Here is a 12090-nt window from a genome sequence, read left to right as displayed (position 1 = left end):
AAAAAGACGTATCTGTGCGACTGTCAGTGGCAAAAAACAACAAAAACACGCCTCCTTTATCTAAATTTACCCAAAGTGAATCCTCTGTATAACTGAAGGTAAGCAGTGAAGAGTCTGGCCAGACAGCTGAGTAGTTGACCACTCATCTCGCCTCCATAAAGCTCATAGCAACAATGGACCAGACCATACGCGGAGGAGCCATAGTGAGCTTTGTCCAAAACTCCCACTAGCAGCTCACCTCGGCGGATCACCACCTGAGAGGACGACGACACTTTTGATAAGTAACTTGTTAAATCTCATCTTACAACATGTGTGTATGCACCTGCGAGTCACACATGCTGTCAGGTCGGTAACCTGGAACTGCCCGTGGAGGAACTTGGATCCATGCTTTGCTAGGGATTTTCGATTTCCCAACCAGGTTTAGAGGAACAGCCTTTTCTGGGATAACATTCAGGAGAAGGGTAGACACCACCTATAAGAAATAACACCTTAGTCACATCAAGTCGTAACAGTTTTACTTATTAGTTTACTTTTTATCCCTTAGTTATGTCTGCCAGACATGAAGCAGGCTCTTCTGATGGCAGTGCGTCAAATAAAAAAAGGAAGGTGAAAAGCGGGCCATCACATATAGATATGGCACTATCGGTTCAATACATCTACACATTACAACGCACCTGGTCCGCCAGAGAATAAGAAGACAGAGCAATATAGATCAGTGTTGCCAACTTACTGACTTTGTCACTCTATATTTAGGCAGTAATCAAACCCTTTTAAATACGCTTAAAAAAAAAACAACTATATTTCACCGCTAAATCTAGGAGACTTTTATAAACTGACAAAGGCACACCTCGCTCTTCTCAAGCAGATGCAAAAACAACAAAAAGCAGTGATAGAAGAAAGTTGATCTGTAGTTCTAAGTATTTGTTTTGCTTTTCAAGAGTTTTACTGACTTTCGCAAATGCATCATGTCCAATTATGCAATTTTGACTTCTATGTACAGGTTTATGCAAATCTCTTATATTTAATTTCTCTAATAGGCAAACTTGTCAGTCAGATGACATTTGTTGTAACAAGCAGCTCTTAAAATACTTGCCTCGAGAAGGCAACATTTGCCAGGCTATTAACACTCCTAAGCACTTGAAGAGTGGATATTAGGTATGTGTGGTCAGTAGTATTCTTGAAGATCGTCATTTTTGATTAATGCCTTTATATTTTTGGTCCCTTGGCTGACAGAGGCGGCTAGCAGCTAACTGTTTGTTCGTTCATAAATAGTGAGGAGCCACTCCCCTAAGATACCAATCATCAAATACAATTATTATCATCATCACGAGAGGACCAGTGAACAAAGCTAATTAAATATGTTACACACCAAGTAAGAGCAAGCCAGGAGCAGGCATACGAATCACTAAGCAAGCTAGGGTAGCTTGAAACGAGACAAGAAATATGTGCTTAGGGGGGTTCACACGTTGCTAATTTGTATAGCACTTCATTTCGTTAGACCTGTTGCCAGCCAATCGCAGGGCACATGTAGACAAACAACCATTAACATTCATACCTACAGTTAACCAAACATGCATATTTTTGGAAATCGGAGTACCAGGAGAAAACTCAAACACACGGCGAGAACATGCAAACTCCTCACAGAGATGTTCAAACGGAAAGTCGAACCTAGATCTCCTGCCTGTGGACCTACATGCTAACCATAAACAGCACCGTGCGGCCAATTTTATATCAACATTTTATTTGATGCATGTTTGGTACTAAAACAAATTAATGGGAAATAAACAGTTCATTAATTAGAGCAAAATAACCCATTTATCATACTTAAAACATAGATTTGCAAGCCTTCCTGACAACTCCATTGAACCCAGTATATATGTGGCAGTAACACGCTGCCTGCCACAGGGGAGAGTGAGGATATCTCAGGAAATTTGCCATTATATTCTTATCAGTGCCAGAGCAGGAAGTGGCAAGGAATATGTTAGTGGTAAAATCTCCTATGAAGCGCACTGTCATTCATTAACTGACATTTTAATGTGCTTCTTCCACCCATGAATCTCGGGGCCTTCCGCACAGCGTGTGATCTGTATATAGGGGACGGGGTGGCCCTGTCGGTATCTGCCAAACTCGGTCACGGATGATCAGTAGCATAAAAACCCTGATCAGAACATCCCTTGTGGATATATTAAGTATTGTTATGATGCCAGCCTTTTACTTAAATAAAAAAATATCCATTACATTTGGCAAAAAAATAGCCTCCCAAAAACATTTGAGAAAATGTAAAGTTTGAACTTCTGGAAGTAACAAGGTATGAGGCCTGGGTGATATGGTTAAAAAAATTATCACTATAAATGTATTCATACACTATATTGCCAAAAGTATTTGGCCACCTGCCTTGACTCACATATGAACTTGAAGTGCCATCACATTCCTAACCCATAGGGTTCAATATGATGTCAGTCCACAAGGTTGCGGAGTGTGTTTATAGGAATATTCAACCATTCTTCCAAAAGCGCATTGGTGAGGTCACACACTGATGTTGGTCGAGAAGGCATGGCTCTCAGTCTCTGTTCTAATTCATCCCAAAGGACTCTGTGCAGGCCAATCAATCAATCAATCAAAAGCCAGTCAAGTTCATCCACACCAGACTCGTCATCCATGTATTTATGGACCTTGCTTTGTGCACTGGTGCAGTTATGTTGGAAAAGGAAGGGGCCCGCTCCAAACTGTTCCCACAAGGTTGGGAGCATGGAATTGTCCAAAATGTGGGACTGGAACTAAGGGGCCAAGCCCAACTCCTGAAAAACAAACCCACACCATAATTCCTCCTCCACCAAATTTCACACTCAGCACAATGCAGTCCGAAATGTACCGTTCTCCTGGCAACCTCCAAACCCAGACTCGTCCCTCAGATTGCCAGATGGAAAAGCGTGATTCATCACTCCAGAGAAGGTGTCTCCACGGCTCTAGAGTCCAGTGGTTACATGCTTTACACTACTGCATCCGACGCCTTGCATTGGACTTGGTGATGTATGGCTTAGACTCAGCTGCTCAGCCATGGAAACCCATTCCATGAAGCTCTCTGCGTACTGTATGTGGGCTAATTGGAAGGTCACATGAAGTTTGGAGCTTTGTAGCAACTGACTGTGCAGAAAGTCAGCGACCTCTTTGCACTATGCGCTTTAGCATCCGCTGAACCTTCTCTGTCAGTTTTCGTGGCCTACCACTTTGTGGCCGAGTTGCTGTTATTCCCAAACTCTTCAATTTCCTTATAAGTTGACTTTGGAATATTTAGGAGCGAGGAAATTTCACGACCGGATTTGTTGCACAGGTGGCATCCTATGACAGTTCCACGCTGGAAATCACGGAGCTCCTGAGATCGGCCCATTCTTTCACAAATATTTGTAGAAACAGTCTCCATGTCTAAGTGCTTGATTTTATACACCTGTGGCCGGCCAAGTGACTAGAACACCTGATTTTGATCATTTGGATGGGTGGCCAAATACTTTTGGCAATATAGTGTATCATCCGATATCAATGTCACAATTGTTTTACATTTTATTAATAATGCAGATTGTCCCGAGCAGGATATACTGGGTACCGCATCCCTACAGTGTACTACTGAAGTATCTTGCAACAAACGTTTCCACCATGTTTGATCGAGGTAATATATGCTAACAACTGTCATCCTGTTTATATATATATATATATATATATATATATATATATATATATATACATATACATATACATATATATATATATATATATATATATACATATACATATATATACATATATATATATATATACATATACATATACATATATATATATATATATATATATATATATATATATATATATATATATATATATATATATATATATATATATATATATATATATATATATATATATATATATATATATATATATATATATGTATGTGTGGGAAAAAAAATCACAAGACTATTTCATCTCTACAGGCCTGTTTCATGAGGGATTTCCTCAATCCTCAGGAGATTTTTTTCCCACACATACATATTACGCTCTACCACGGTATCGAGCACTATTTTTTGGATAATCTAATTAAGACATATATATATATATATATATATATATATATATATATATATATATATATATATATATATATATATATATATATATATATATATATATATATATATATATATATATATATATATACGAAACTGGTTTTAGAGCCACGGGTTTGCTTATTTTTCAGTACGTTTTGTGTGAGTAAAGAGAACAAGTTTTTTGCCTGTCAAAGTTATTTTGTTTTTTTGCTTGTCATCACAAACATTCATGTAGTAAACAAAGTATAATTGGTGTAGTGATTACCATAAGACTTTTATTTCAAGTTAACATGTACTAAACAATTTCAAATGGTAAGTTATTATTTGTATTCTTTAATTACTTGAATACATGAGTGCCTTTCCCCAGTGCTTTGTGCAGTAACCCAGATTTTGTATCTTACAGTATATTAAATGAAAATAAATTAAAGTGCAGTTTAAATTTGAGGTACTGTAAAATAATGTGTCCCAACACATAAAAGAAGTTCAATGATTATTTCAGAAACAAAATGTTTTTTATCCACAAACAAACAAAAAGAACATTGAGTGTCTGCAAAGTTTTTTTTTTAGAACATGTTATATCAGTGGAGTGGAATCTTTGCAGACACAAACAAAAAGTCTGATAAAAAATATTTAGTAGGGATGTCCGATAATGGCTTTTTGCCGATATCCGATATTGTCCAACTCTTAATTACCGATACCGATATATACAGTCGTGGAATTAACACATTATTATGCCTAATTTGGACAACCAGGTATGGTGAAGATAAGGTCCTTTTTTAAAAAATTTATAAAATAACCTAAATAAATTAAAAACATTTTCTTGAATAAAAAAGAAAGTAAAACAATATAAAAACAGTTACATAGAAACTAGTAATTAATGAAAATGAGTAAAATTAACTGTTAAAGGTTAGTACTATTAGTGGACCAGCAGCACGCACAATCATGTGTGCTTACGGACTGTATCCCTTGCAGACTGTATTGATATATATTGATATATAATGTAAGAACCAGAATATTAATAACAGAAAGAAACAACCCTTTTGTGTGAATGAGTGTAAATGAGGGAGAGGTTTTTTTTTTGGGTTGGTGCACTAATTGTACGGTAAGTGTATCTTGTGTTTTTTATGTTGATTTAATGAAAAATAAAAAATAAAAATAAAAATAAAATGATACCAATAATAATAAAAAAAAACGATACCGATAATTTCCGATATTACATTTTAAAGCATTTATCGGCCGATAATATCGGCAGGCCGATATTATCGGACATCTCTAATATTTAGGTATAAAAATGCCTTTTCTGATTAAATTAGTGGGTGTGTTTATTCTCCCAGTCGGAACCAATACAGTCACATAGATCATCTGAGTAGCTGCAAGTCTTCATTCAGGGCAGGATTACTGGTGAGCTGAAGCAGATGGTGAAAATAACATGTAACACTAAAGTTGCTGCTCCTTTTCAATGTTGTGTTTCAACTACAGAAAATGGCGGCGCATGGGAATGCAGCGGCTCTGCTAACGCTCTTGGGAGTGTAGAGCGATTTGGCAAAAAACACCCGTCATTTCTGTCAATTTCATGGCTGGCTCAAAGCGTGAACACTCTGTGATCACATATGACCGACAGACAATTCTGGATGTGGATGGATCGGGTCGTTATAGACTGAAAGATGCATGTACGGTGGACCTCCTCGCTAGCATGGGAATACTTCGTGGGCTACATCGAGCGGCCTTTGTAGCAGCGGAGTCAAGTGCTAGCGGTGACCGCCAATGGAGACGACATAGGCGGTGCGAGCGGAAGCAGAAGCGGGGATGCCGAGCTGGGCGAACAACAAAGAGAAAAGCTAACTAAAGAAGCGTGGAGTCTCCGGGTAAGAAGCCATTTAAACTAGAACTAGCCGGCGTCAGGCTGGATAATCCCTGCACACATAGCAATTCTCTTAGAATAAAACACAACTCACATAATGTTTTTTCTTTTGTGACCATGTCAGAGGCAGACATACATTGTACTGAGGTAGCTAACTATGATGCGTTCAGCTTATCGCAACATCAAGCAAACAATCTGAATATCCCCGTCGTATCAATTCCTAGATATGGTCGAAACTATTTAAAGTGCAATACGCATAATAAACGCAACATTATTAATATTGCTACTTCGGATAATTTCAACAAACAATCCTCAAAACAGCCCACTACCTATAATATGGGCTTTTTAAACATAAAATCATTATCTTCCAAAACGCTATTAGTTAATGAAGTCATTAGAGACAACAAACTTGACGTTGTTGGTCTCGCCGAGACCTGGCTCAAACCAGACGATTTTTTTGCGCTAAATGAAGCATCTCCTCCTGGCTATACCAATACACATGTTGCCCGACCTCTTAAAAGGGGAGGGGGTGTCGCACTAATATACAATGAAAACTATAATCTTACACCTAACCTAAATAATAAATATAACTCGTTTGAGGTGCTCACTTTGAGGTTTGTCACACCGCTGCCTCTCCACCTGACTGTTATCTACCGCCCCCCTGGGCCCTATTCGGACTTCATCAGTGAATTCTCAGAGTTTGTTGCTGATCTAGTGACGCACGCCGACAATATAATCATAATGGGGGACTTTAATATCCATATGAATACCCCATCGGACCCTCCATGCGTGGCGCTCCAGACTATAATTGATAGCTGTGGTCTTACACAAATAATAAATGAACCCACGCATCGCAACGGTAATACGATAGATCTAGTGCTTGTCAGGGGTGTCACCACCTCTAAAGTTACGATACTCCCGTACACTAAAGTAATGTCCGATCATTACCTTATAAAATTCGAAGTTCTGATTCATTGTCAACAAACTAATAATAATAATAATAACTACTATAGCAGCCGCAACATTAATGCTGCCACAACGACGACTCTTACTGACCTACTGCCTTCGGTAATGGCACCATTCCCAAATTATGTGGGCTCTATTGATAACCTCACTAACAACTTTAATGACGCCCTGCGCGACACCATTGATATTGTAGCACCGCTAAAGCTAAAAAGGGCCCCTAAAAGGCGTACCCCATGGTTTACAGAAGAAACTAAAGCCCAGAAATTATCATGTAGAAAGCTGGAACGCAAATGGTGTGCGACTAAACTTGAGGTTTTCCATCAAGCATGGTGTGATAGTTTAATAACTTATAAACGCATGCTTACCTCAGCTAAAGCTAAATATTACTCAAATCTCATCCACCTCAACAAAAATGATCCTAAATTTCTGTTTAGTACAGTAGCATCGCTAACCCAACAAGGGACTTCTCCCAGTAGCTCCACCCACTCAGCAGATGACTTTATGAATTTCTTTAATAAGAAAATTGAAGTCATTAGAAAAGAGATTAAAGACAATGCATCTCAGCTACAACTGGGTTCTATTAACACAGATACGACTGTATATACGACGGATACCGCCCTCCAAAATAGTTTCTCTCTCTTTGATGAAATAACATTGGAGGAATTGTCAAAATGTGTAAATGGGACAAAACAAACAACATGTTTACTTGACCCAATTCCTGGGAAACTTATCAAGGAGCTTTTGGTATTACTATGTCCATCAGTGTTAAATATTATAAACTTGTCACTTTCCTCTGGCACTGTTCCCCTAGCATTCAAAAAAGCGGTTATTCATCCTCTACTCAAAAGACCTAATCTCGATCCTGATCTCCTGGTAAACTACCGGCCGGTGTCCCACCTTCCGTTTATCTCGAAAATCCTCGAAAAAATTGTAGCACAGCAGCTAAATGAACACTTAGCGTCTAACAATCTCTGTGAACCTTTTCAATCCGGTTTCAGGGCAAATCACTCTACGGAGACAGCCCTCGCAAAAATGACTAATGATCTATTGCTAACGATGGATTCTGATGCTTCATCTATGTTGCTGCTTCTTGATCTTAGCGCCGCTTTCGATACTGTTGATCATAATATTTTATTAGAGCGTATCAAAACGCGTATTGGGATGACAGACTTAGCCTTGTCTTGGTTTAACTCTTATCTTACTGACAGGATGCAGTGTGTCTCCCATAACAATGTGACCTCGGACTATGTTAAGGTAACGTGCGGAGTTCCCCAGGGTTCGGTTCTTGGCCCTGCACTCTTTAGTATTTACATGCTGCCGCTAGGTGACATCATACGCAAATACGGTGTTAGCTTTCACTGTTATGCTGATGACACCCAACTCTACATGCCCCTAAAGCTGACCAACACGCCGGATTGTATTCAGCTGGAGGCGTGTCTTAATGAAATTAAACAATGGATGTTCGCTAACTTTTTGCAACTCAACGCTAAGAAAACGGAAATGCTGATTATCGGTCCTGCTCAACACCGACATCTATTTAAAAATACCACCTTAACATTTGACAACCAAACAATTAAACAAGGCGACTCGGTAAAGAATCTGGGTATTATCTTCGACCCAACTCTCTCGTTTGAGTCGCACATTAAGAGTGTTACTAAAACGGCCTTCTTTCATCTCCGTAATATCGCTAAAATTCGTCCCATTTTGTCCACAAGCGATGCTGAGATCATTATCCATGCATTCGTTACATCCCGTCTCGATTACTGTAACGTTTTATTTTCAGGCCTCCCTATGTCTAGCATTAAAAGATTACAGATGGTACAAAATGCGGCTGCTAGACTTTTGACAAAAACAAGAAAGTTTGATCATATTACGCCTATACTGGCTCACTTGCACTGGCTTCCTGTGCACCTAAGATGCGACTTTAAGGTTTTACTACTTACGTATAAAATACTACACGGTCAAGCTCCTGCCTATCTTGCCGATTGTATTGTACCATATGTCCCGGCAAGAAATCTGCGTTCAAAGAACTCCGGCTTATTAGTGATTCCCAGAGCCCAAAAAAAGTCTGCGGGCTATAGAGCGTTTTCTATTCGGGCTCCAATACTATGGAATGCCCTCCCGGTAAAAGTTAGAGATGCTACCTCAGTAGAAGCATTTAAGTCTCATCTTAAAACTCATTTGTATACTCTAGCCTTTAAATAGACTCCCTTTTTAGACCAGTTGATCTGCCGTTTCTTTTCTTTTCTTTTCTACTCTGCTCCAAACCCGGGGTGGACCGCTAGCCTGTTCATCAGATGGGGACACCTCTACGCTGCTGACTTGTCTCCACTCGGGATGGTTCCTGCTGGCCCCACTATGGACTGGACTCTCGCTGATGTGTTGGACTTTCACAATATTATGTCAGACCCACTCGACATCCATTGCTTTCGGTCTCCCCTAGAGGGGGGGGGGGGGGGGGGTTTACCCACATATGCGGTCCTCTCCAAGGTTTCTCATAGTCATTCACATTGACGTCCCACTGGGGGGAGTTTTCCTTGCCTGTATGTGGGCTCTGTACCGAGGATGTCGTTGTGGCTTGTACAGCCCTTTGAGACACTTGTGATTTAGGGCTATATAAATAAACATTGATTGATTGATTGATTGATTGAACTTATATGCTAGTGTTAGTCATATTTCTTTATTTTGTTCTTCTGGGCTGCATTTCCAGCTGTGTAAGGGGAAGAGGCTCAATGCTGATTGAACATTCATTACGTCGTGACAAGCCTTACTTTTGCGACGGTGGAACGGGAGGTTGCGCAAACACACTGACACATACACACGTGAACGTACACAAACACACACAAATTCACAGACACAGACAGGATCACGGTCAATACAGGTGGATTGTTCCGTGCAGGATTATACAAAGCATCGGTGCTTCTCTACAGTTTACTACTGCGGTAACTTCTAACAGACATATGTGCCATGTTTGATTAAGGAAATATGCTACCAGCTGATCACCGTGATCAAACTCAAATTAATCGAGATCATGATCATATAATCGCACAGCTCGACAAGGTATGTTTGGTACAAAACCTTAAATGGATGTGGTCTCATTGTCCTTCACACTTCACCCTTGCTCCTGATGGGTTTTGGTTAGCGCGTTGCATGGCAACTTCCGCCGTCAGTGTGTGAATTTGTGTGTGAATGGGTGAACGTGATATACATTGTGAAGCGCTTTGGGTATCCATTCCAGGCATAGTAAAGCGCTATACAAAAACAGACCATTTACCATTAGAATAAATAAGAACTTGATATGATAACAGGGACAACCCTGTCCAGTGACGATCATGGACTACCATAAGATTACCTGCTTTCCTGTCCACAGCTTCTGTGGCTTGAGTATAGCCGGCGCTAGCAGTTGGACTCGGCCCGCCTTGTCAGTCAGTCCTCTGTACACCAGCTCAGTGTACTGGTCTCTGGTGAAGAAACAGCCTCGAATGGTCATCCTTGTACCTGACACTATGTGGTCCTGGATCAAACCAGCTAGGGGCTTTCCATCCTGATGTGAGAAAAAAAGAGCTTGTGATTCATACCGACAGATTGTGGGCACATATTGATTTCTATGCAGGTATTTTTCATCTACCTTGGGTACAAGGTATTGTTGATTTGTGCTGACTAAAGTATAGGCCTCTGCTCGGCCAAGCTCACTCTGGGGGAAATGAGCGTTCATCTCGTCGCCATCAAAGTCTGCATTGTACGCTTTGCAGTTGGCGTAGTGGAGTCTGAGGACCTGTTTCAGGGAATGAAAAACCAGTAACTTTACCAAGCATTGGACAATAGAATTAGTGTTGAATAGCATGAGAGCACTGAGGAAAAACCGAGGAAAACTGACAAAAAAAGAGGAACATTTCTATCGAAGGGCTGCCACGCAAGGCCTGAAAATGTTGGAAATCAAGACATTTCCTGCAATTAGGTGTAATTCTATACTATATTTTACCTTTAGATTTATTCTTATCTATCAACCTCTTTTGGCTGTCTTTTTGACACTTACATGTACTTTACCATACTTTTTTTTTTTCTAGATAAATTAAACATTTTTATCATTAAAAATGTAATGTAAAATTCTGTAAAATGCATGCAAAGAACTCAAGACGTTTCCCATTTGGTAACCCCATCCTATACCCACGCCACACGGCGTTCCGTCACATCAAAAACATACCTTCTCGATGACTACTAATACTCAAGAACTGCAACTGGTTCGGAACAAGCAAAGTTTGGATTGTAATCAACCAAATATGTTTAGCAGCAAAGTAGACAGCCATCAACGATGTGGCTCAGAGAGAGAACAGAGACGGCAACAAGTAAGCTAGCTAGATGGTTAGCTAATTAATAAGCTTTTTTCTGTGCTTCTGATTGTCTCCCTGTCTTGCAACTCAGTGTAGCGTTTCGGCGAGAGGAACAGCGAATGCCCGCGGCTGAGGTGAGTGTTCAACAAATTTTGCCTGGATCGTATTTTATTGATACTTCATTAAAAACGCAGAAGTGTGTTTTAACACAAAAATGATCGTTTAAAAATGCGCATTTCCCCGTTTTCGTGGGCATTTCACACACCTCTAGACTACTACACAGGTGGACTCTAACCTTCTCTCCAGGTAAGATGCGTGCAAGGTGAGCCTGTATTGACGGTCTGTGCAGGGTCGGCTGTCTGTTTAATAACATCACGTCGCCGTTCTTAATATGTCGATATACCTGAACAAAAACAAGGAGTGATGACAACCCAACTTCCACTTTAGGTGAATCACAAATTACTTTGTACAGACTCACAATTTTCATTGGCATCTTGTGTGGACCAGGACAGGGCGTCAGGAGCTGCTTAGCAACTGCTTCTCTTTGTGCAAAGTTGGTCGGGGACAAGATGGTCCTCCTGCTATCCTCGCTTATCACAAACGTTGCACCTGGGTGAACATTTGGCCCGTTCAAGACAGCCTGCCGGAGCTCCTTCACATTCCATGGGGTGACAGGCTGTGGATATGTCAGCTTTGTGGCAAACACCTGAACAAATGGAGCGAAATCCTAATCATGTGTTTCTTTATATTATACATTACAAACTGTATAATTTCCACCAAAAGTGCAACTCTTTTATGGAAAAATTATCAACTCAAGCATATATAACCC

At 40.0% G+C, this 12090-nt stretch overlaps 1 protein-coding gene across 1 annotated transcript in view; it reads right to left on the bottom strand.

Moving 5' to 3' along the window:
• polr1a (RNA polymerase I subunit A) overlaps positions 1-12090 on the bottom strand; it is a 73854-nt gene that overhangs the window by 36692 nt on the left and 25072 nt on the right. The window contains exons 13-18 of the mRNA XM_062045305.1: positions 11740-11967; positions 11557-11664; positions 10559-10705; positions 10283-10474; positions 323-472; positions 71-254 (exon numbers count right to left, since the gene is read on the bottom strand). Coding sequence (XP_061901289.1) covers positions 71-254; positions 323-472; positions 10283-10474; positions 10559-10705; positions 11557-11664; positions 11740-11967 — 1009 coding nt within the window. The remainder of the gene's footprint in view (positions 1-70; positions 255-322; positions 473-10282; positions 10475-10558; positions 10706-11556; positions 11665-11739; positions 11968-12090) is intronic.

The sequence above is a fragment of the Entelurus aequoreus genome, linkage group LG04 (assembly GCF_033978785.1).
Source record: "Entelurus aequoreus isolate RoL-2023_Sb linkage group LG04, RoL_Eaeq_v1.1, whole genome shotgun sequence".
Lineage (NCBI taxonomy): Eukaryota > Metazoa > Chordata > Actinopteri > Syngnathiformes > Syngnathidae > Entelurus > Entelurus aequoreus.
The sequence above is the reverse complement of the archived record's forward strand: the minus strand, read 5'-3'. Positions and strand labels throughout refer to the sequence as shown.